At 37.5% G+C, this 26,883-nt stretch overlaps 1 protein-coding gene across 1 annotated transcript in view; it reads left to right on the forward strand.

Annotated features, from left to right (window-relative positions):
- The window catches only part of LOC121358848 (regulating synaptic membrane exocytosis protein 1-like), a 160,263-nt gene extending 133,801 nt beyond the window's left edge, over positions 1-26,462 (forward strand). The window contains exons 28-32 of the mRNA XM_041477334.1: positions 18,701-18,842; positions 22,459-22,571; positions 24,938-25,039; positions 25,723-25,862; positions 26,244-26,462. Of these exons, the coding sequence (XP_041333268.1) occupies positions 18,701-18,842; positions 22,459-22,571; positions 24,938-25,039; positions 25,723-25,862; positions 26,244-26,462 (716 nt within the window). The remainder of the gene's footprint in view (positions 1-18,700; positions 18,843-22,458; positions 22,572-24,937; positions 25,040-25,722; positions 25,863-26,243) is intronic.
- The last annotated feature ends 421 nt before the right edge of the window (positions 26,463-26,883 follow it).

Genomic DNA, 26,883 nt, shown 5'->3' on the forward strand with positions numbered 1-26,883 from the left:
GTATTTTTATGCTCCATGCTTGCACATAGGCCTTTACCCTATACTGTGCTTCATGGAGATAGCTATGTTTATAGCCAACTTGGGAACAATGTTAAGAAATTTGATGGAATCCCCTTTTAGCCAAGGTGCATGCTCTCCCAGTCTGCCTCACAGTAGTTTCTGGTCCAAAGTTTGCCCATGGCCAAAATCCCAGGAGAGTGACTTTTCTCAGTCAGCTACCTTTAGATTGTAGCAGGCTACCATAATGCCATTTAAAGTTTAGTGATTTGGGCCAGGGGACACTCTGTAGAGGGCAAAAAGCCCCTCACCAGTCCTAGTCTTTGTGGTCCAGAGACACATCTTTCTGTGCAAATGCTGATGACTGAATATTTGATATCATGTATTGTTCCATTTTGAATTTAAAAAATAAAGACCCAAGGTTGCATCTAGAAAGACTTGAGCACAAATCTTCCAGCCAGTAATTCCCACTGCTTAGCTCTTCAAGGAATCCCATGAGTCCATCTCTTTCAGATTGTGTTTTTCTCAATAGACCTACATGGTACAGCTGTACTTCAGGAGCTGGAGAGGGATTTGGGATATAGAACATGAACCCTGTCCTTGACAGCTAGAAAGGTGCCGTTTTTCAAAGTGGACCAGGAGGTGCAATCAGAAAGGTTGGGACTAGTCCAAACAAGTATAGGTGTCCACAACACAGCTGTCAGTTCATCACTTCAGGCTTGCTTTCTAGGCAGCAGAAAGAAATGTTCACTTCCACGCATGGCTTAACCATCTTCAAGTAAATGTCTGAAATAGTAAAAACTAAGTGACCCCTAAAATGTCTGGTTTTCTGTATATGCTCTAAAAGGAGTCTGGCATGACCAGCTCCAGTGCAGCATCTATAAACACTTGAAATTTAGTGAGCTGAGTCTTACTTGCCTGTGCCCAGCCCCCTTAATTTCCCAGCCCTTTCCTTGGTCCCCCTCAGAAACAAGGGCTTTCAGCTGCCCCAATCCTTCATGGAGCTGAATCCTGCAAGGTTTTCTGTTGCCCGTCTCGCACGGAGGAGAGGTACAGGGCAGAGTTGCTTGAATAGAGGAGGTCTTAAAAATAACCACCTCTGGGCTACACAAAGTAGCCACATTCTTGTTCTTGCAGCTCTACAATAAGCAACACTGATAAGCAATAAAGCTATGCAATAAGCAAACTGTGTCAGAGCACCAGGGTTGAACCTGATGGGTGATAGCTGGGTGATAGCTACGTTGAAATTACAAATGCAGAAGTGCCTTTGGCACATTTATTTTCCATAGGTACAACTGTCTTAAGATTTTGGATTCTGTTTTTGTAAATTTTGCTGAGATGCTGTAACTCTCTACCTCATAAGTGGTTTCTCTCATTTGCTCTGCTGATTGCTCAGCATCCATAAGATGTAGTTTTCTAAGATTCTGTGCGAATGCTGGACTCAGTGTGAATGCTAATCAAGAGGCACAGTTATGTGTGTGTCTGTTTCTTATTTTTGTATTAATTTTTTGCACAAAAGGAACCATTAATATGTTTATGTTAAAGAAAGTCAAGTTGTCAGCCTCAGAAGTAGTGCCATGGAAAACGTTTAAGAAGCCCATTGGTTAATTGTTTTAAATGTGATCAAATGTTTGGTGATCTCCTTAAATATCTTACTTTTTTGATGAGCAAATGTCATCATTAAAACTAATACTATGTAATTACTTGAATCTTTCCAGTCAAAACAAAAACTGAATAACCATCCACATGGAAATGTCACAGTGAATTGTAAATTTATTGTGACTTGAATTAGTTGTGCTCTCAGCACAACTGTCATGATCCAAGCCTTTCATACATCGTCATCAGTCAAGTAGAATATGTAATACCAGCACCTGTGATACAATGTCTATGATGAAAGTATAAGTAGTTTAATTTTTTTTTGCGTGTGTGTACCATTAATAAAAACATTACTTTTTTCTAGGATACGGAACTGCCAGTTTTTGCATGCTGGGAATATAATAATGCTCTTAGTCTTGAAAGGGCGGCTGGGGAGCACAGCAAGCTGCAACGTGCTGTCACTCACCCAGTGCTGCCCTGTGCCTGGTGGTGGTACACTGAGCAGTAAAAATGTTATCTTAGTCTTACCTGGGGGCTGTGTGCCAATGCTTTTGTCAATACTATGCTTTCTTTGTATTGTTTAAATATTACTTTTTGCTTATAGTTGCAAATAGGCTGTTGCTAAAATAGCAAACAATATTTGGACAGCATGAAGTTTAGTTGAGTTAAAAATGAGGAAGAAAATAGGAAGGCAAATCAAATATCCAGCTGGATCAGTGGCTGATCCATAAGGGAGGCTGAATGGTGACAGAGGAGACTGAGAGGGATCTCATCAATGCCTGTGAATAAATATCTCAAAGATGGGTGTTAGGGTGGGAGTGAGGGCCATAAACAAACATAAGGAGGCGCACCTCAGCATGAGGAAGAACTTGTTTACATTGAGGGTGGCAGAGCACTGGCACAGGCTGCACAGGGAGGTTGTGGAGTCTCCCTCTCTGGAGATATTTAAAACCTGCCTGGAGGTGTTCCTGTGTAACCTGCTCTGGGTGACCCTGCCGTGGCAGGGGCTTTGGTCTGTATGGTCTCCAGAGGTACCTTCCAACCCAACAATTCTGTGATTCTGTGATATCAATTTAAGGTGACAGATGTGACATCTCCTGACTTTCTTCTCATGTTTTACTCTTTATCTGTGTTCATGTGGTGCCCATAACTACAATATTGACAGTACTTATGACAGAAGCTATATGCCATAGAGAAGTAGGATCATCACTTTTTGTTAAAAGAACTATGTATGAAATGAAGTTGCAAAACTGAGAAGTGAACATTGATGCTTTGCATTGTAACATTCTTTTTTCCACTTAAAGAGCTTCCCACAGACATGCCAGTCAACATGTTAGCTGCACAGGTAGTTTCTCTTTATGCGTAAAAATGGTCTCTTTGTTGGTGGGATATGCTTATTTTTAAGAAATCAATTGTCTTGACAGTCTGATGCTTAAAAATCCCATTGATTTCAAGGCTTAAGAATTTAGCAGCCCAATAAGACTGTTCTGTGGAATAAATGGATGACCTTTTGCAGATTTTTTTTTTTTCTGTTGTTCAAAGTTTTCTATTCTCTTAGAGCTGTAGTAAGAGTCATTTTGCAATCCCAACTGGAGCAAGAACTGCTATCGCTACTATTTAAATATGTACTGTTGGACTTTGTAGTGCAATTTATTTTATGTGCTCTTAATTCATGTTCTGAATTTTATAGTTCATGTCAGACCTCTTTACTAGTAGAAATGGTTCTTTGTTCTTTGCATTGTTGGCAGCCATAGACCTTAAAGCATTTTACAAAGGAACGGTAAGTGCCATTGTCCCATTTTATTGAGGAGCAAACTTCAGGACTGCAAGTGATCCTCTGAAAATCCCGCAGTCTGCAGAAGAGCCAAGACTTCCTAAAAAGCTTACAACTTTATCTGCGGGGTTCAAAGACATTTATAACTGTTTGACAGTAATATAGTGTGCATGTATATGTGTAGCCACTTGTGTGTAATCTTTACACAGAGGTATTGTTTTAAGGAAAGAGTCTGTGGGACATTAAATTTCCATACTTTAAAATGCATCTATATATCACTTACATATTAAACATGTTTAATAATGTTTACAATATAAACCAGGACAGTGTTAGCTTTCTTGAAATTGGGATCTGTGGCTGAAAGCAATATAATGTTTGATGCCCAAACATGCTAAAGTAGGACTCAGCTCTGTGCTGCTGGGTTATAATGTGGGCCGGCTTAATTTAGCATCTTCATTTCTTGTGTCCTCCCTGTAAGAATGTTTCTGTTTGGGGGATTTTAGTTAATTACTCTTTAGAGGTTACTTGCTTTAAGGGTAAATACCACAGATCACTCCTTGCAGTGTAAAGTTAGCTAAATGAGCAAATAGCAGTACCTGATTAGTTGATGTGTTTTAGTGATATTATAGAAGGTGTGTTGACCACAAGCTGAGTCAGGACCTGACTGTAAGAAGATTCCTAAAGTCTTTTAAGCTGGGAACTCAGTTGAACTATGAAGAAATGCATAGGATATGTGAACAGCTCATTAATTAAATTAAAACAGATTCATCCATCACTGGGTTGCCTTGCAAATGTGTATGTTTATACTCACATCCTTTTGACTGTTCTTTTAGCTTATGTTTTGTACTTCAGAACATAGCATGGTGACATTTGTTATCCTTGATGGCACAGTGCTGAACTCTCTGTAACAAGATGTTTTCATTACAATTGCTAGGTTTTTTTACCAAAATAATTATCACTGTCAAAATGATCCTTACAAAATACCTGAAAATACTGTGGGTACCTGCCTTGCTGAATAGGAAGGTGGTATGATAAGAGATCTCTTAAGTGTATACAAGATGTCTTCTACCCTTTGTAATTTTGAAGAAAAGCAGACCAGAATTTCACCATGATTCTGAGTTGGTGCTTTATTTATCATTGTGTTGTTGGGATGAATAGAACAGAACATAATATAAACTCACAGATTGAGAGTTATATTAAAAACATAAGACTTATTTATATAAATCATATCCTAGTAGCAAATATTTCAAATTTTCAGGCACCATTTTGCTGGAACAGGAGTTTACAGTCAAGTTAACTTTGGTTTCTAGAGTGTTTTATTTTCCTTACAGTTGAAACAAATAATGTCACATTATAAAAGTATTGAAATTTTCTTTAAAAATTATATATTAAGTATCTTCATGGTGGTGAGGTCCAGTCCTATGTATGCTTCATGGGGAATTGCCCCATGGAGATCTATGCATGATGAACTTGGACTTGGTGAAAATTCTGCATGATTTTGTTTATATGTAAGACAAAAAAAAACTTCTTCTCGATGTAGGGGAAAAGAAAATATTTAACAACACCATGCATTTCAGATTTGTTCTAAATAACCCATGCTTTTATATTTTGTTTGATATACATAGTGACTCTGTGTAGCCCAAACTTCCTTTGAGGATGACAGAAAAATGTATAGAAAGGTTAAGGCCTTTGAAAAAGTTTTGGTCTTCATTGGGCATCTTCCTCTTTCCCAGTGTGGCATTTCACATAGTGTAGTCTTCAGAGAAAACCACCACTGGGCAAGGGTTAGAAAAATTGATTTTACTTAAACATTTCAATGGAAAAAAACATAAATTATTCTAAGAATTTTTCTGACTATATATTGGAAGATCTTGACTTGAGAGAAATGCTTTCAATTTTCCACTAGAATATGTTCTTGTTAAAAATTAAATACATATATTAGAAGCTGGGAAAAATAGGAGATATCATGAATAAAAATATTATTTTAAAGACAGTATGCAATCAGGCACATTGTGAGAAAGGATTATTAAGTAAAAAAAATGTTAGATTTGAGTCATTTTTCAGTTACATTGTCTCCTGTTACCACTGAAATGCAGATTTCTTCTCACTTCAAAAAACTTCAGAAGAAGGCAGAGATTGTGTTCATTACATATCTTCAATGCTATGTCACTAACAGGGTAAATCTTGTTATTGCAGACTCTTTTTCAAAAATATTCTTTTTCTAATACCTGACGTACTAGTTTTGATATTTTTCATAGCCTTAAGATGGTGTGTTTAATAACATATAATTCTGGTGATATAAAGACTGGAAAATAGTTATTAAAATATCTATGTATGATATTTAAGTTTATTCAGACTCACTTTTACATTGTTCTTATTCTGGCAGTAGCTATTTCTTTTAATTTATCAAGGAGCTTCACAAAATCTCTGTTTTATGATATTTGCATGCCCTTGATGTCATCTTTCACTGTGATTTTATTAGAAGTTAGCTACCAATTAGATAATTGTATTATGTCCTATCAGACCTTACGTAGTCAGGAAGGTAGTAATACCAGCTTTATATAAACAAGCCATGCTTTATGCACTTTTTATTTTTTGTTGTTTAATCTCAAATCTTCTGTTATATTAGATTCTGTTGTACCCATGGAGTTTTAAAGTCTGACCTATTATAGAGGGTATAATAACAAAACTGCATGTTTCCTTAAATAGTATTTCCTAATAATAATGGAAGACTGTGCTCTGATCTTTGATTTTACCTTAAGTGATTTTGATTTATTGTGTACATAAGAATCTTTTTTTTTCTGTGCATATATTATGTTTAATCCTTATTTTGACAGCATCTTACCTGTGTGGAATTTATGTGTCTTACTTTTCCCTGCTATTTAATTGGCCAATGTTATTTTTATACCAGCCTGTACTTAATAGCAGCTACCCTCTCACACTTAACACACACCCAAAAAGAACCACTCTCATTAATGATCACAATAATCCTAGGCAGCAAATAGAGGTTTATCTCTCGGTTCCAAGAAAAAATACTATCTGAAATAATTTGTGTAATAGAGATAATAAGAGATTAGTGCATCTGTTCCAAAGAGCCTGACCTTCAAACCATTAGCTCTGCAAGATTCAAGCACCATGGTGTAATCCTGCTATGAAAGGCAAGTTTGTTTTATTTTTGTATTTTATGATCTTCATCCATGAGCTAATATATATGGAAATCCCTGGAAAGATGTAGTACTGCTTGGCTTGAGTAATAGAGTCTAAAGTTACTGTAAAAGGCATGTTTCTGTTTAACCAATAGTAAGCCTAGAACCATGAAAATAAGGTTTGTTAATTACATTTTGATTTTGTGCTCTGTGCTCTGGGGAGCCATCTTTTTCTCTGCTACCCACAAGTAAATTCAGATTTCATACTGGCTGATTGATTATTGCAGATTTTCATGTTTGTTATTATGATGTGGATTTTAAAATTTCCCTTTGTACAGAGCTGTGCAATTTTCTGCTGTCCTTTCTCATTTTCTTTTGCGCCGATGCTGATGTGCAAGTTTTATTTTACAGTTTATCATTAAATGGTTGTTATTTCTTCATCTGTGATAGGTTTGTTAGTGCCTTCTATACCCATACAGGAGGAAAATTTAATGCTCAATCATAGTGTCTGCTTTTGAGTAATACACAGGGAGGAAAATGGCCTGTTAAATGGTTCAAAAGTAGTGAAATTAGCTTTGTATTGTATTTTTGTTATTAGCATACATGGAACAACATTTCTGGATATTGTATTAGTTCAAGACAAGTTCCTTTGATCCTTAAACTTGCTGGCATTCATGCACAGTTGCATTAAAACATGTCTTTCATATAATGTTCTATTTTAGTTGGCACAGCAGTTTGGAAGTGTTTTCACTTCAGAAATACCTAGAAGTTTGGGAGGGAATCAGGTTTGATTTTTTTTCTGTAGAGATAGGCTGTATTAGCACCACTTTTTTTTTCCTCCATATCATTCTGCCTTATGTTTGAAAGGGCTTTAAAATTTTGCAAATCCACACTCTCTGCTTCTATTTATTGGCTGTAATTCAGATACTCTCAAATATTATTTTATTATATATATGACTAATTCTCCCTTGTGCTTGTATTTCTCTTAGCTTTTTGTCATGTTTGTAACAGATTATTTATATGATAAATCTATTATAAAACAACCCAACAGTCACAGTGAAAAATCTTGCTTTGTAGTAAAAAATTTAGTGTCATTTACCAGGGAGATCACAGAACAACTCTTCCTGTATTGGTTCACTTTTTGCCTCGTGACTATTGACTATTGTCTCATCTGCTTCACCTTTTGGAAAGGCAAGTTCTTCCTTGCTAAGCAAGGTTTGTAACCAAGAGAGGAGAGCTGGGGAAAGTGAGAAATGAGCAGCCATAGGAACTGCAGAAATAACCTATAATTGCCTTTGATGGCAAAATGCAAGGTGTTACAGAAAATCCTGCCATGTCACACTGCTCCCTACCTTGCCCAGACATCAAAGCAGTACTGATGACAGGTTTTTTGTGCTGGAGTCTGTCTGTGGCACAGCTGAACTTTTATATCTTGTCAGTAGTGTTTTCCTCAGAGGGTATTTGATAATGAACATAAACCAGCAATACTGGATGCAAACCTTAGGATTTCATAGCAGAGTTATGCTGGAGCATTCACTTGGGAAGTTTGGCTGAACGATGTGTCTCTGAAGCAGGTCTTTGTGTGCAGTTGTCCACTTTCAATAATATAAACACAAAGGAACAATTATATCTTAGAGTTATGCAGTGTTTATCTAGCACAGATCCGCTGCCCAAGGCATAGATGTTTTTACCCACAGATGGCTGTAACTAATGCAAACCAGAGTGAGCGTAATGCCACAAAAAGCTCTTTGGAAATGGAAGCACTAAGTGAATGTCTCACTCACTACTTACCTGTCTTAACTACTACTGTGAATAAAAAGCTGTTTCAAAAGATAAATTCTTGCACGAGGACCACTATTAACTGGATTTGAACTCTAGTTGATCAAAAGAAAGAGCATCTCCTGAGTTTCAGCCTTCGTTCTGGAAGTTATTACCTGGGCTGATCTCAAAGGTGAGAGGTATTGTCTGCACATCATCCCAACCTAGCTGCCTTGGAACTTTAGATAGTTACATTTTAAAATATTCAAAAGCAAAGTAAGCATTAGCACAGGTACTTTGGCTGAAAAAGAGCATGGTTATAGTTTACTATAGCTGAAACTTCAGTAGGATCACTGATGGTGCTACAAGGGACAGCAGTGCAAACAAGGTTGCAAAAACAACATGCAAAATTTTGTCTAAAGTTGTAGAAAGTTTAAATAAAAGGTTATTTGAGGTGTGGTACTTTGGAGGTTGCCAAGAAAAATTGACTTTGTAGAGTTTAATATTTCAGGATTCAGTGGTGGAAGAACAAGCCAAGTTTTTGATCAGCCTTTGTGCTACACATCCAGAAGAGTAAGTCAAACAGTTTTAATCCTGGAAAGGGGGTTTGGCCCTACAAATAAGAAATATTTGGAATGATTTTTCCTGGGATTAGGAGAAGAAGCATAAAAGAGGAAAGGCTGTGACCCAAGGAGCTTTCTGAAAGGCTGTAGAGCCATGGAGCTTTCCCGCTGTATGTTTTTTATTTCAACTTTAAACCTCTGTTGAGTTTCCCTAAGCAAGAGCCTGTATGGGAGGGAACTTCTGTGCACTTGACACAAGTGCAGTGCTTTGTGTAAAACTGCTCAAGGTGGCAGGCAGGTCCTGGAGCCTTTGCGAGGTGCAGGCTGAAGACAGGTCTTGGGAGACTGACATGCACACATTAGCAGCTCCCAACACCAGCATTTCATCCCTACCATGGTATTGTATTGAGATTAATCTTTCAATTTAATAATATTTTACTTTTTTTTTTTTTAATTTAACACACATCATGAGAGAATTACATACCATACAGCTATGTATTTTTCAAAAAGGCAATATCACCTTCTAAGCATGATTTCTAAAATTATCTAGAAGATAACTTCAACTATTGCACTAAATAGGAAATCTGTGCCTAAGCAATGGAAATACATGGAATTTCTGCATAGGACTGACATGAGATATACTGCATCACTACTGGGGAGCATTTTGAGTTTGTCACCTCTACAGTATTTGCAGTCTTAAATTGTTGTATGTTTATTAGTTGAAATGAACAGTTTAATTTGTGGCATTTTTCTCCTGAATTATTTCATGATACTTGAAATACACAGAACTTTACCATAAGTTGAAGATCTACAGAACTGTATTGCGCACGTTTTAATTTTTTTCCTCATTATAATTCTATTGGAAATAATTCTCTTCCTTTGGCTTAACAAATGCTGAGTAATTTCCTTTCTCCATTCTGGCTCTAATCATCCTGAGAAGGCACATTGGTCCCTACAATTTCAAATGCTAGTTGATAAAGGTGTGTTAAATGAATTGATTCTTAACCAATTGCAAAATGAAATTATAATACATTTTCAGAATAGACTATCAGAGAAACTGAAAAAATTTACATAGAAACAAATATTGCAAAGTCTGTTTCCTCAAAAGGAAGATTAAAGATGAAAGGGACAATTAAAAAATGAAGTTCTGTTCTCAGAATGCACATGGTCATTTCAGAGGCAGTGAAACTTTTTTAACTCTGCAGTGCTCAAGTCCCTCTAAGACAGTAACATCATTTAGACTTTTCTGCTGCATAACTGTAACTTAGTATTTAATGCTAATTTGATGTTTTCTCAGGTTTACAGTGTTTCAGGTGGTTTTGTACCAAATTCATGCAAAATAGGTCAAAATCACCAGGACAGAGAAATGTGATTCTGAATTTATCTGACTCCTCATCAAATTTTGACCAGCAGCATTAAAAAAAATGCATGACCATTGACCAAGGTTGCTAAGAATATTTTATGCTTTTCTCTGCTTGCATATAACTGGAAAATGCACTGCTGACTGAATTTTTTAACCTTTCAGCAATATATTACGAAGTGCTAGCTGGCAGGTAGCTCAGTCCTTTTTTCACTGCAAGGCCCTGTAATGTAATCACAGTTGTAAAAGGAACTTGTGAGTGAAGCAACTTGATCATTCCTCGCAGTGCTGCGGTGCCAAGTGGTTACAGGATAACGAGGGAGAGGCAACGCCAGGACCCCAAAGATTTATTCTACCCAGAAACCGCACAAGTTATTTAAACAAAGGTGAAGCTCCTTTAGGTGCTGGCTGCTTGCTAAGGATTATATTGTAGCCAATGTTTAATTTTGCTTAAACCAAAGGTAAGCTTGTATTTTCTGTGTTTTACCGTGGTGAGCCTGTTCATGAGTCTTGCTTTAGCAATGTATGGTAGTCTGGAGTTACAACTTTGCAATGTTACAGTCACTAAAGAAAAACCAGAGTCGGTGTGGTACGATGCTGATCTGATACATTAGAAATGATCTCTTAAAGGCTGGTTATTAACATTTTTAAAGGGAAATGTGATACCCACCTGGGAGTTCCTGGTAGTGGTAAAATAAAACTTAGATGGCTTGATAGTTGCAGTCAGAGCAAATCAAACTACTGGAAAGGTAAAGCATTTTCAGATTGTTTCACTGGTTGGTAATTGAGATGAAAAGGAAGGGACTCTTTCTGAAGCTGTAATATCTCCTGATCAGTATGCTGTGTACTTGTATTAGGGTTGAGCTATTATTCAGAATGTTTTCAACTGTACAAAAAGGCATGTAACATCTTTTTACTGGAGGATACTTTAGCACTAGTGGTTTTGACAGTGGTTTAATTGACAGGTTTTTGGAGATGATTAAAATAGACTTTAGGCTGCCATCATGTACAGCACATAGTTCTTAGAAAATTTTTTGAAGATGCACAATAATAGTGAATTTCTTTATTAGTGATGCCTTATAAATTTTCATATTGGTGGTATCATTTTGTAAAATATTGTCTTTTATTAATCACAATGTCGTGTTATGTTTAATAATAAATATTGAATTACTCATAACTGTGAAGACTTAATTAAAAGGACTCAAATTTACTAAAATTGTAATGGCTGCCTGAAACTACAAAAGACATCACTTAAATATGTATAAGTTCCTAATGGAATGAAGTGTTGGTTTAGTTTACCTGAAAAATCTCCTTTCTTTTTTCTGCATTGCATTTCATTTTCCCCTGCTGTATTAATTGCAAGCTGTGTCCCAGCCCCCTTGCCTTGGACAAATGTTATCTCTATACCATATGTCAGTTCTCTGAGAGGGCTTGGCTGGTTAAAATAATGTTGTAATATAGGGCTGTGTTTTAAATTAAAAATGTTATTGTTGAAGAGCTAACAGCTCTTTTCAGCTTCTTATTTTGCTCTGTCTCATATTCTCCTCCCATCTAACAAAAAAGCCAAGAGTATTTGAGAAAGCGAGTGCTTGATATTTTATAAACTGTTTATATAGTAAATAATTTGTTGGAAACATGGGTTTGTTGTTCTAATAATTGAATTTCATTGAAAATGGCTTAGGAATTGAAGAACACGTGTACCTATTATCAGCTTCACTGACATATTCTGGTTTTGTATAGCTCTTGCATATGTGTGAATAAGATAATTAAGATTCTTTCATTTCTGTATGTTTATAAAGTATGCTTAGCACAATCCCAGCAGTAGAAACTCATTGCTATAGATCATCTTTGATTGCCTCATTTTGGCTGACAGACAGGGCCTCTTTTCTCTTCATTGCAAGTATGTGGACAAAAAACCTGATCTTCATAAAGTAGTTTCAGAAGCCATAACTCATCTTTTTCTGATCAGTTATCCTTGTTTTCCTTAAGATACATATGTCCTGGTTAAACACAGGTTTTCTTCCCTGACATGAAAAAATCATAAGTATCAGAATAAACATATAAAACACATGCTTGTTTAAATTTTTTTTTTTTCAGTAAATATGTCTAAGTTATTTAAAGGAGATACAATTTGTAAAAGCAGTTGCTTAAAGTTTTGAGACCACTGTCAGGTAGTAAAAAATGGCCTGATTTTCCACGTCTTGTTTGCTTTTGTTTTGATGCTTTGCACTATTCCTGTCATTTGCTCTCAATGTGCTACTCCTGTTTCATGCAAGCCACTAGGAGCTGTTGGATAAGTTGCTTTGAAATCTAAAACTGTTAAGAGTCTGACTCTGCAAGTTTGATTTTCAGTGCAAAATACAGTCAAAAGGTGAGATTCTGCTGTACAATGTCTAAAATGCCATCAAAGCATTGATAAAACCATTGGCATGAATTCAGTGAAGTCTCCTTTTCTTAGGACTGGTGCTTTTTGTTCCTTTGCTCTACATATGTCAGAAAAATATATTGTGTATATTAAGGGGCTAATTGCATTATCTTTTGTGTATTATCTGAAAGTATTTATTGGGAGCGAAAGGTGTTTGCCAGATGAGTTTGTGACTTTATAAATACAGCTTTGAGATACAGTTTATTCCAAACTTCTGATAAAATTTCTTCTCAATGAATTGTCCCAGCTGAAAAGGTAAATATTATTTTGAGAAGGTTTTGTAATTTATATTAGTATAAATTTTTTGGTAGATTTGTTTTAATAAATAGAGATGGGAAGAAGTATATGATGGCTTACATTTGGATTTTAAAACGCAGGATCTGACAGAATATCAACAGCATTCTCCATTTTTTGAATATTTTGCGTGCTATTTGGAAGAAGCACAATTACTGTAATATTTCACATCTTTTTAAAAAGAGAATTATATTCTGGAGAGTATTGCAGAGTACACAGAATTGAAAGTAAAGGGGAATATTGCATTATATAAAGTTTAGAAACTTGTATTGTTGAAATTTTTATTTAAATGTCAATTTTTTTACTATTTATCTTCTGTCCACAGTCACTATGTACTTTCAGTCTTAGTGATCAGTGCACTGCTGAGTTCATCTGAGATATGTACACATTTAAAAAATTAAATACTCTTTGAACTGTTTATTCTTTTTATTCTGTCTCTGTTTAGGACCATAAGCCAAGGGGCACTTTTTCAATGTTGTTTAAAAGCACTACATGCCAAGTGAGGGGGATTCTGCAGAAATTGTAACCCAGCAGGTCTCCAAGCAGCTAAATTTGAAGTTGTAAAAATCACTAACACATCAGAAAGGTCCAGAAGTAAATGTGCCCTTGGCTTTTCTTTTTATAGATCTTTGAGGCTGACCCTTACTGTTCCAGTTGACATAATCTCGTTGGTGTCTCACACACAGTGTACAAAACAACCATATGGTCACAGTCCTGTCCGGTTTCTGTCAGAGCTGGTTTGGATCTGTAGTCCTTTTAGGCTTTCTTTGAATGCAAGAGTGTACTTGAGACTGCAAATAAATTGCCCTTGAGCCCTGCAATGACACTTCCTATGATCCCTTTCATTAGTAGATTTAGCAGTGGTGTATGCTTTGTTCTCTTGTGTGTTCTTTTGAACCAGTCATGAATTTTCACATACTTGGGTGCTGCATGTGTGTAAATTTGCTTCTTTTTTGGGTGCTAACCAACTAGTTGCCCTCAGGTACGACTCTGGGCAATGCTCACTTAAGGCACCTCTCTCCACAGGGAGCACATAGAGGGTCATGTCAGGATTGTCTTCTGCCCTGCAGTGGTCTCTAATACCATCCTGTTGACTAAGCTGCCAAGCTCATGTCCTTGCACATTCTTGTATGTCCCCTAGCCTTGACCCATGGCATGTAATATGCACCTTGGCACCTTGGATGAAAGCTTTGCTTCAGCAGCCCCTCGTCATTTCAGACTTCCTGAACTGAAACAAGAGCAAAATGTAGTAACTACCTCCAGGCACCACCTGGAGCACAGAGGAAAAGCCAGGCCAATGGTGATGCCATGTGCAGCCATGCCTTTGCTAAGTGGGGCGAGGCCGAAAGGGGCGAATGTCTGGCATTGTCCTCTCTGAACTGGATTTACATTTAGAATGTAAAGCTAGCTTTGAAGTATCTGTAGTAGGCCACCTTAAATCTCTTAAATATCATTGACCCTCTCACTATAATTCTGTTGTTAATAGCTCCTGGCTCCTAGACTTCAGAGTGATTAGGCCGTACAGAAATTTGGAACACATCAGATGCTTTAATATTTTGTGCAGATACAAGGTAGAGCACAGCTGCTTTTTGCTGTGCTTTGTTGCTCAGGTCCTGGTCTTTGTTAACTTACTTTTGTCAGGGAAAATCAAAATCAAGGGCCAGTTTCTTGTCAGAGCGAACAGGAATCACTATAGACTGTATTTATAACAAGGAGATGGAAATAGCACATTGCACACGCTCATCAGCGTGTTATAGCAGGACTGCTGCTGTTGATTAATTGCAAAATGCTTACAAGCTGTGTATATTTCGTAGCTAGAGATGGCTGCTTTATGATGCTTTGGGATCAATTATTAAATCTGAAAAAATATTCATCACAGTTGCTTTTTGGTAGTTTTTCTCTAGCTTGTACCTGTTAAGCCAGGTGTTTACATGTAATTTATGCACATCTGAATATATTAATGCACAGTCTGCATTCCTGCATGTAGAAATCCTTACACAGTTGACACAGCAGAGAAGCACATAGACCATTCAGAGTAAATTTTACATCTAACTGATATTCAGTATACAGACATTCTCAGTCTTTACAATGAATATAGTGTAATTTACACAGTGCATGCAAATGACTGTGATGTATTATAAAATTTAATTGCACACATCAAACTAATAAAGATTTGGAGCAGGATCAAGCTTTCTCCAACAGACACCCTGACAAGAGCAGAAAATCTCAGTGTGTCATAGCATAGATATTGAGATTGAATATTTTATGAACCTGTATTATTCATGTAAAGACAGCATTCCAAGGATATATGCAGAGCTGTTATATTGAAAGTAATACAAGATGAAAGTGGAAGTTTTCTCAAAGAAGTATTATCAATAGCAGGGAAAACACTGGTAGTTGTTTGGATTCCTTATTTCATTGTGCAGTCAAGGCAGGACTAGAATTGTACCCCAGAGTGAGTTCACTTTAGCAAAATACCTTTAGAAATAGAAGCAGTTCCCAACTCATCTGCATGCTAAGCGCCTCTCTCCCTCACAGAACTAGGTTTTGCTGAAAAGCTTACAGAAGCAGACTAACAAGATAAACCATCTCTTGACTTTTTGTGTTAAAATTGCAAAAATAATGTATTATATCATGTAAGATATGAGATGCATAAGTGACCAAGGTTAAAACTTCCAAAACCTGTGCAATAAGTATTTTGATTCTTATCAATGGGCAAAAGCAATTTTCTCTATGCCATAAAACTCTTGCTGTGTTTCGTCATTCTGTTGGGTTACTGTTATATTTCTAACTGTACTTCAGAATATTAAGACTGAGATTATAAAAGTAAATAAATTGGAGAACTCTAGTTTTCCTGGGAAACATTGTGAGTATTAATAGCAGTTATAAGGGGAGGCAAAATGACGCTTTTGATTCTTCAACCTGAAAAGTAAAAATGCTGATGAGAAAAGAGAAAGAAGTAGAATCTGGGACTGTAAGACAGAGAGCAGTGACTTGAAAAGTACTTGGAAAAAGACAGTCTGGTACTTGCAGCTCAGCAAGACAAGATTTTTGCCATGCACAAGGATTCCTTCTTCAGTGTCTGTGCTTTTCAAATCTGTGGAGCAAAGAAATGTGTTTAAAGATCAGTACCAATGTTATCTATGACAATGTAACATTACTCTTTAAAAAAAAAAATCCATCTGCTATTTTCAATCTCTACTGTGGCTCAAAGCTAAAATATTAATTTTTGTAATTTAGTGAATGGATATTTTTACAGTTATTATTTCTGTTGCTATATTTATTATCTGTCCCGACAACCTGGCTCTCACTGTTAAATTTCAGCACCCACCATGTTGTCCAGGTGGTCCAGAACAACACACCTTTACCAATTAGTGCCAAGACCGTGATGGTTTTGTAACTACCTCTAGAGTCTCCTCATTTACTTTTCCTGAGCCCTGAATACTAACCCTATTCAGCTGAACACATTTCAGGCTCTACCCTATTATATCTTCCAGGTCATGCTGCCTGATCTGGCTGGCTCTGGGAATGGAGGCAGGGGGTAAACCACATAATCTCATATGCTTTCTTAGGTTGTTAGGAGCAGATTTGAACAGGCATACTTTCAGGCAGATCCAGCTGAGAGAGAGAGAGAGAGAGAGATTAAGAAAATAATGTGGATGGAAAATGCATACCTACAGAAAATGTGAAAATCCTGCTTTGGAGTACAACTCAGTATGTGGCTTATACTTCCTAGGTGCTGTTTGAGTTATTTTTCAGGCTGATCCTGCCTATCAGCATTGACCTGCTGAACACACCCTCAGTTTTTAAAGAGAAAGTTCAGGACCAAATGTAGTGTTTGGGTTTCTACATACTGAGTCACTGAATCTCCAACAAATCCCTCCCACAGCCACCTGCACTGTGTAAGAGTGGAGCCTGGTCTGCCTGGTGTACCTTGCCTACCCTACTTCGCCACACATTCAGCAGCACTGGTTAATTTGTTTTCAGCTGACCAAGGACTGGCCATGTGGATGAGCTGTAGTGGCCTATAGGAAAACCTCAGAGCTGTTGGCCTCAGAAGAGAGGAAAGGATCTGTGGAAGTAGTTAATCTGTTCCACACAGAGGCATTTGGGTGCAGCTTAATAGACGTAGATAAACAAACCCCGGTCCAAAAAGCAAACCTCAGCCCCTTTCACTGTGGGCATGTCTTCTCTAAGCTCAATATAGTAACTCTTTCACTTTGGCCATGTTTGCTGTTTCCTTGAGAGCTTCAGAGAGGTTACTTTGATAGCTCTATGGTATGATTTCTCCTTGCCCTCCACCAGCTCTGCAGACCCAAAGAGCAAGGGCCAGCTGATCTCCACAGCATGTTTAAACACCCTGGGGAATGGGCAGGCTGTGTGGAGGCTACAAAAGCCTTAAGTTTTATTGTGATGAATAAGATCTGTCAAGATCTGTCAGTTTCAAACATCAGCAATGTGCAACAGGATGGTGAAAAATTGTTCAGAGCAATTCAGTCTCCACAGCAGGTGGAGATGGAAGAAATATTTGCTTTTTCATCTGTTTCCCTGAGCAGACCATGAAAAAGATGCACGCAGACTTTCCAGGGGTGAATAAAGGAGCACTGAAATGAAGGGGTAAATGCAGAAGAATGTTGTAGCATGTACTTAGGTGAAACTTTGTCATATCTATTACTGAGAGAAAGTAATGTTGCCCATTGAACTTTGGGTACATATTTTGAACTAAATTTAAAAAAAAACAGGACAATGAGTTTGAAGACAGTACGTTATTGCATCACATGGAGGCTTTGGTGGAAGAAATTTAAAGATCATTGAAAACAACTGTCATCATCTAGAAGACTGATTTCTGCCATGTGACAGCAGAATTCACTCTAGATCAGCCATAATGCATAGAGAATCTGTAAAGGACTGGAAGCTCTTCTTGCTCAAGGGAAACATGAAAACTTCTGGGTGAAAATGAAATTGCATTTTAAAGGACATGGGATAGAAGCTTGACCAAAGGGATGAAGTCTTTAAACGATTTCAAAATATTTACATTACTTTCTAATCCTACAGTTGCAAGCCTAGAATCTGACTGCCCAGAGAGGTTGTGGAGTCTCCTCACTGGAGATATTCAAGAACTGTTTGGAACAAACAGTTCAAGAACAATCCTGTGCAATGGGCTCTAGGAAGCAGGGATGTTGAACCAGATGCTCCACTGTGGTCCTGTCCAGCTTAACTATTCTGTTGTTTCCCAAACAAATTCCCCAAGAGTTATTTCTGTTTCAGAACTACTGAGATCATATGTTCTGTAAAGTCCACTGTTTACTTTGAAGACATTTTGTGGTGAGAAGTAAGAATTTGCCAAGTCAAAATACATTATATTTTTGATACTATGTATCTTAGTATTTAACATTTTTCTGTGGAATGCATAAAGGATTGTTTTCCCTTTTTTAAAATTTTCTGTGAGAATTGTATCTTCTTTTGCAGTCACTCAACCTAGCAAGGTGGCTAGAGGCATATTACCAAGTATGTGGTTAGTAGACAGTATCATGACCTGTCTACATATCAACTGTGTAAAGGCTATTAACAAGACATCTAATTTGTAACAGTTTGCCCTAATGAAGATCTTCAGGTTGCAGCCTTTTAAAGAAAAGTCATTTCCAGTTTGTAATTGAGGAAGAGTAATTGCTTCTTCAATCAGAATAGTCTTTTTATGTTAGTAAATGAGAATGACCAAGTCAGATCACTGTTCTTGCAAGGCTTTGCTGTAAGTTATTCTAACTGTTGCTTCTTCTCTGCTTTCAGAGGCTGGCAGCAAGAAGCTAAAGAGCACGATACAGAGAAGCACAGAAACAGGAATGGCAGCAGAGATGAGAAGTCGTATGGTTCGACAGCCAAGTCGAGAATCCACTGACGGCAGCATAAATAGTTATAGCTCCGAGGGCAAGTGAGTGGCATTAAAAATATCAGTAATGTAGGAGAAGTTTCTAAAAGTAGAAGCTTCTTTCCCATTACTTGGGATGTCCCACATTCTAGCTGAGGGGAATAGCTTTGTGTAAAGATTCTTCCTCTTGAAACATTTGAAAAACTGAACTATTTTAGGTACATAGCACAAATTTCATGGAAATTGAAACTGAGACAGAGCTTCGTAAGAATTCTTATTTTCCCTGTCACCCAGTGAGGCATTTTTTTCATCAAAAGACAACTAAATTAAGATTACATTATTCAAAACAAAACACAGGAATGCTTTTTCTTTGAGATATATTGGGATTACCTCATAGTTAAACTTCACATGTTTTATGTGAATCCCTGTGATATGAAACTCTAGATACAGAGTGCAGTAGTACTAGATACAAAGAAAGTTTAATTTGGAGTTGTTCCAAGTGTCTTATTAAGAGCTGTAAACCCAGAGCCCAGCTGTCCCATCAGCTGAAGTCAGACATACAGCTGTGGGGAATAGGGCAACTGTTTCCATTCACTGCTGAACAATTTGATATGTAGGAAAGGAGAACAAAGGCAGTTCTGACACAAAAACGTACAGGAATATTCCAGCATCCTCACAGTTCTCAGTGGGACTCTACTGCATGTGTCCAGGTGTAGTGGTTATTAGGGAATTCTTAGAAGATGACTTCCCAAATAAAGGGGAAAATGGGAGTGGGCAAATGCACCTTTATAGACCTGGGAAAAAATGAGAGATTTGGACTTCTTGGCTTCACCTTTTTGTATGCTTACTGTGTTACCACAATTGCTGCTGCATATTGTATAAGGCACAAAGAGCCGAGGCTGCAGTGATGGTGGTGGCAAGGATCTGTGTAAAGGTGCCTCTATCATCAGTCTTCTCACCACTCTAATTTTTTTTTGCAACACTGGAACAGGTTGCCCAAAGAAATTGTGGATTGGCTTATCATTGGGAGTGTTCACAGCCAGATTAGATGGGGATTTGAGTTACCTGATCTAGTGAAAGGTGTGCTTGTGCATGGCACAGGCATCACAACTTGATGATTTTTAAGGTGCCTTCCAACCCAAACCATTTTATGGTTCTGTGATAATGCTAAGCATTTTAATAGCCATGTAAGAAAAACAGGCTCCATCATGACTAATACAAAACCAAAGCAGATAAAGATTAGATGAAGAATGAGGGACAAGAGTAAAATATCCCAGTGTTTTCCCCATTATGATTCCTTGACAGGCCATTACTTTTACCCTTTCAACACTTCACCCTGCCATTCTCTTTCCCTTCTCTTAGGCTGGAGTGTCAATCTGTAGGGCATCAGTTACTCACCTTGGTGACAAAAGGCCAAATAAACTGGACCCTTTAGGGAGGAGCTGGGGGAGCCTGTTTCCCTGGTTGGTGGTGGAGAGGAAAGGTGGGAGCCCAGCACTGAGGCTGAGCACATTTTCAGGGGAACAGCTTAATCCTCTGTTCCACCTTCATTGTGTATTGTGTGTAAATAGATTTGGCAGGGCTAGGGCAGCCAAGGTCTGGATATGGAGGTCACAGCAGGCATCTGCAGGACAGAAAGGTAAAGCCATAAATTGCTGATTTGAGAATCATCCTCTGAGTAAGGCAGTGAGGAAAGCAAACTTGAGAAGTGAACTGAGTGCTTGCACCCCAGGTACCTTGTCATGTTCTTTTCCTTGACCCTTACGTGGAGTTCAATGGATTAGAATTAATACGCATTAAGATTAATGTGTACTTCCAACCTTCATTATCATATGTATAGCCAGAAGTGTGGTCTCAAGTGAATATTTTCAATGTTGTTAGTCAGCCTATGGCAAAATGTAACACATTTTTGGAAAAAAGACCAATGAAATAGCAAGAAGCATCTCATAGCAGATGCAAAAGTGAAAGGATAGTGCCACTGGGGAGAGAAGCAGATAGTATCTTGGTGTTGAACTGGAAACCTTGAGATTCTTCCTCCATCTAAAGAAACCATATTTAGAAAAAGAATTTAAAACTAAATTTCTGTGAAAAAGCTTAGCTTTTGAAAAATAAATAGTTTTCTCTATAAAAATGCAGTGCCAAGGGTATGGCATGAAGCTGAATCAGGGAAGATTTAGGTTAGATGCTAGAAAAAGTTTTTCTGCCCAGAGAATGGTCACAGCAACAAGCCTGACAGAGTTCAAGAAGCGTTTGGACAATGTTTTCAGGCACTTGGTGAGATTTTTGGGGCTGTCCTGTGCAGGGCCAGGAGCTGGACTTTGATGATCCCTGTGGATCCCTTCCATCTCAGGCTATTCTATGATTCTATGATATTTTCTGACCAGCTTCAGTCACCAACAGTCAATAAGTTTAATGCAGGCATAGAAAGAACAGTTAGTCTTCAAGAGAGGAATGGACTTTTTCTATGCAACTACTGGATTGGCAAAGAACTGTGAATTGAATGGCTGAAGCACACAAGCCTGATGTGCGGAAACCAAAGCTTTTAATACTAGGTGCTTTTGGTTTTATTAGGAAGTTTGTTATTATTTTTGCAGTCTAATAGGGAATTTCATTTGAGGAAGAAGAAGTGGTGGATGGCCTGCTGGGGAATACGTTGTTTAGACTTGGTTCAGAGTCTGTTCTTTTATTTCTCATAATTGAATTTGAGGAAGAAGAAGAAGTGGTGGATGGCCTGTTGGGGAATACGTTGTCTAGACTTGGTTCAGAGTCTGTTCTTTTATTTCTCATAATTGTTATAAGGAAGTCAAAGCTGAGTCTTCCCACCATGGATCACTCTTTCTCTCTCTTTGTTTTTTTCTTTAGTTATTGTTTGGAGATTGTATATCTATTTTTTTAAAAAGTGGATACTATGGAATATAAGGAAGCAGCTTGGTAAAGTACACATTATAGCACCATAGGATAGCTTGAGTTGGAAGGGACCTGTAAAGGTAATTTAGTCTAATCCCCTGCCCTGGGCAGGGCCATCTTCAAGATGAGGTTGCTCAAAGCCCTGTCTAACCTGGCCTTGAATGTTTCCATATACGCTGTGCTGATGTGTTACGGTTCAGTTTGTATCGTTACAGAGGGGTGGGTAGCAACTGCAGATCCAGATTTGTCTGCCAGAATATTTTGTCTCGAGAGTGGCATTAGGTTTAGCTCTGATCACCACTACTGCTAACTACCTGCCAGTTTACTGCTTCTTTAAACAGCTGCAGCAATCAGATTAATTTAGTGTGTACGTCTCTTTTCCCTGTTTGTTCTAACTGATACAGATGGGGTTTGGATCAATGTAAATCACACACTCACTAATGAAGAATAGGCTATGAAATTTCATGAAGCTTTTTATTATGTTTTCTCATACAAGGTCATTCGTGGTCTATTTACCTATCAAGCTCTTCACTGCTCCTGGAGACTTCCTTAGCAAGACCTATTTTATGGACTACTTCGAGTTGATGTGCAGAGTTTCTCTACACTGCTTTGGGGTCCATGGGAAACATATCATTCCTGATGCTGCAGAATGATTTGTGGTTGTGCATCCTGACCTTATTGCCTTTTATCAGTAGTACTTTTGTGGTAAATACTGTAGGATGACAGAAATTAATCCTATTCTTAGGCTTAACCAGCTTCTATTTTGTTTCAGTTTAATATTTCCTGGAGTACGGCTGGGCGCTGACAGTCAGTTCAGTGATTTCCTCGATGGACTGGGACCTGCACAGTTAGTAGGCCGACAAACACTAGCAACCCCTGCCATGGGTAAGAATGATATGTTCTCCTCTGTTAAATGAATAATAAGACAACTAACTAATGCACACACTGGCAGACTACGGCACCAAAAGGATTTTTACCAAATGTCTTCCTTCATTGTCAACATGAAGGTCCTATCTGCAGTCACCAGTGTTCCTATCATGGCAGCACCCAAAGTGGGGTGAGAAACTGTTTGCTCCATTTGAGGTACTGGCTAATCTTATTTGCAATTTGAAGATAAGGGTTTTACTTCCCACACAAAAGTATTGTGACTTCTCCAATCGTAGCTTGCGGCAAAATCTCAACTGTTCAGAGTTCATATTTACTTGACACAAATTATATTGGATGTGACAGAGGGCTTCTGGACCAACTGCACTTTTCCAAGCTTAGTTCATTTAACTCCAGAAAGTGAATCTTCGGGAAACATTTGCAATGACCAATAATCAGTCACTGATAAAGCCAGTGCTTGTCGTGAGAGACACAAAGTCCTTTTCTACAACAGCTGCTGGGGTCTATCTGTGATCTTCTCTATTTTCCAGACCAGTCTGTAATTTCCTTTAGCAGCATTAGCTGTAGCTTCTTTATGAACAGGGTATGAGTTGTATAAGAAGTACAAGAGTGCAGAACTGTGTAAGTATCTTTGGAAACATCTGGGGTTGGAGTTCTTTGGGGGTTTTTGGCTTATATATGAGCAGTTCATAGACATGCTTTAGGATGCTAATTGAGGAGTCCTTGATCCACTACTGTAATAATACTTCTCCTGCTGGAAATTATAATGTCCAGTACTTCAATACAACTGTCTTGGTAAACTAGCTTTAGGAAGGGCTATTGAAACACATCTGAAAAAGGAGAGAGAAACAGGAAAAAAAATTGCAAAAAAGTGTTCCCTTCCCAACTGATGAGCAGAGGAAACCTATATTGAGAATGCTCTGAGGACCCTCTAAGGCAAAACTTGCTGTATAAATCCAAATGACTGCTACTAAAGCATTCATAAACAGTAAACTTATTAAATTAGCATTTTTATTATTATTTTGGAAGAAAATTTATTAGTGAGATTATTTGTCTAATAAATATATAAATGGCTTTATTGGCATGTATATAAGTGTCTACATTTCTTCTGTTTCTTTACTGTAATCTTGTTTTGTGACTAAAGATTTTTCTGCAGATAACTTAGAGTAAAACATTTATTTTGACTTTTTTTAGAACTTTATCCACTATAGGCTCAAGTTTTGGCCCACAAAAAGCACTCCACCGTGTTTTTGAACAATTTTAGAAGATGCTCTGTGCTATCCTTTCATTAGTGATGATTTGAAGATGTTTGGATTATTGCTCCCCCTTCTGGTTACCTGTTGCATGCTTTATTTTGGATATGAGATAGAGATGTGCTCTTAAGAATTGTTGGAATTTACCTCTGAACTATTTTTAGTGCAAAACACGGCTGTGTTTATTCAAGCAAAGTTTAATTGATAAAAAAAATCTTTGTTGCTGTTCTGTCATACCTCACATACCAAGGTATAAACACTGCTTTAATATGCTGTTAGAGAAACATGTGAAAATCTCACACCCAATTAATTTCAGAATGCTGTTTCTCTAAATCCAGACTCCAAATTCTATAGTTCAGGATCAGCTATTTGTGAATTTGTTTTTTTGTATAGAATCACAGCTTACATATCAAATATATACATACTCACATGTTTCATGGAGTAGTTAATTTTCATGGATTTAGTTAATTTATTTGCTCAAGCGTCATGTAGGTGCTCATGTCATACTGTGCTTTTTTTATTCTAAATGGCCTATTTTAATCTATTTTAATATAAGTTAGATTTCTACTCAGCTGATTCCATGATATATAGAAAGCATAGAGATACAATGTTTTGAGCATCAGTACATAGTTTACTGCCCTTGTATTTTATTGATCTAGATCAGAACAGTGCTTAGTCTCAGTGTAAGCAGTTCCCTTTTCTGCAGGAAATGTCATTTGTCAAAACTCAGGCAAGGAAACAAGTTTGACTGTTTAGAAATGAAAACAGTTTCTTTTTTTAACACGTTGTGACATTTTAGTCACACCAAAAATGTGTGTGGAATATTGATAAAAATTGAAAAATTGTCACCTGTGTGCTTGGTGGAGACTTTTGAAGAAAAAGATGCCTCTTTTTAGCTGGTATGTACTGTATACCTAGAGAGGGAACCATGCTCCCTAAGTATATATTATTTAGTCCTTGTTTAAGGATGGAGAAGCTAAAGGGATCATAAGGAGACACAACAAGCACAGTAATGCAGAAGAATAATATAAAACTAGTCTTTCTCACTCTTATACCTTTCTCCTGTGCTGTACTGCTTCTCTAAAATGTGGGCTTCTTTCTTCTCCCTCTCAGGTGACATCCAGATTGGAATGGTGGATAAAAAAGGCCAGTTAGAAGTAGAAGTCATTAGAGCCCGTGGCCTCATACAAAAGCCTGGCTCCAAATCTACCCCAGGTATGGGAAAAAACTATACACAACAATGCTTCAAGAAGGGAGCAGCTTGTGCTAGTGTTTCTGTCAGTGTCAATAATTTACATAATGTATATTGTAATAATACTGTATAATTTTATAAGAACATTTGCTGAAGTTCTACTTATCTATAGGAACAATTATTAGAGGAGATTTAGAATCAATAGCCCAACCACTGCTTATTCTAAAACCTGGAACAGTTATTTTAGATGACATTTAGTGAAAATGGTACTTTGCAATCTCTTTAAGAGCTAGAGATGAAAGTGCAATTCATGTCTGTATCATTGGAGTGGCAGAGTCGTAAAGGTTCCTTTTGCTTTGAACTATCTCTGACCCCTAAGAATTTATAGAGAATCCAAAATAGCTGTCAGTGACAGTTAACTCCTGGAAAAAGAAAATGTTTTTAAAATGACTGACATGAAGCGTAATTGCTGTTAGTAAGATCTTAGATCATTATATTCAAAGTTTATAAAAATCAAATTGAATTCTTGTGGGCTGTGTCATCTTTTTTATTAATATAATTGTATTCAGATTATACAATTGCAAAGATAAAATGAAAATAACGTGTGTCATTTTCTTTCTACTCTGCTTCCTTTTAAGGCATTTGTCCTCCATTTCAGATGTGCACTGTAAGTCCAAACATAACATTCTTGATGTTCTGTTTGCAGCTCCATATGTTAAAGTGTATTTACTGGAAAATGGAGCATGTATAGCTAAGAAGAAGACAAGAATTGCAAGGAAGACGCTTGATCCTCTGTACCAACAGACACTGGTTTTTGAGGAAAGTCCACAGGGTAAAGTCCTTCAGGTCAGTTTCTTCTTAATCCCATTTTAGGCTGTCATTTGGGGAATCACTTGCTTGTTTACTTAAATTTAACCAGTATGTGTAAATCCATTCCAACTCACTAAACATTTAATTTTATAAATACCATTACAGACATCCTTGTGGCTTGAGACTTGCAAAATGTCTCATTGCTTTAAACATTTCTCTTTTGTTACTCTTCTTCCTGTCCTGCCATGAGGTTTTCCCATGAAAGGGAAGCAGTCATTCACTCTTGAGCAGTCATTCACATTTTCCTTATGCTAACACATATAACAGCAAGAGTGAACATACACAGATTTAAGTATATAACCCTGTATAAGCATGGATTTGGGGACAATCATGAACTTTAATTTTATGTTCTTCCAGGTAATAGTCTGGGGAGACTATGGCCGAATGGACCACAAATGCTTCATGGGAGTTGCCCAGATCCTTCTGGAGGAATTGGATCTGTCCAGCGTGGTAATAGGCTGGTATAAATTATTTCCACCTTCATCGCTTGTGGATCCAACATTGACTCCCCTGACACGTAGGGCTTCCCAGTCATCTCTGGAAAGTTCAACTGGGCCTCCCTGCATTAGATCATAGTAGCAGGTGCTGTCTATTCAAAAACATCACCCAGGATAACAATTGGAACCAGATATTCACATGATCAACAAACATTGTTGGAGAGAGACAATCACTTCCGTTTTTGCTTGTAGTAGTTATCCAAACATATGTCTGTCTGTTGAGAGATGGCTTAAATTGACAGAACAAAGGTATATCACATACAGCTAATCTATTAGCAGCTACCACTGATGCTTATAATGAAAAAAAAAAAAAAAAGGAAAGAAAGAAAGGAAAAAAAAAAAAAGAGAGGGACATTTAGATTTGACCTAAGTCAAAGATGACCCAAACTGGAAGCTCTCACTCTGTTAACAATGTTGTTTTTTCACATTTTGAGAGAGCCCTCAAGCAGTGTTACCTTCCTGGTGTTTCAGCAGTTTTTCTGTACTTGTCACTTCCACTA

Source organism: Pyrgilauda ruficollis, unplaced genomic scaffold, assembly GCF_017590135.1.
Source record: "Pyrgilauda ruficollis isolate IOZ18807 unplaced genomic scaffold, ASM1759013v1 scaffold40, whole genome shotgun sequence".
NCBI classification, from domain to species: domain Eukaryota; kingdom Metazoa; phylum Chordata; class Aves; order Passeriformes; family Passeridae; genus Pyrgilauda; species Pyrgilauda ruficollis.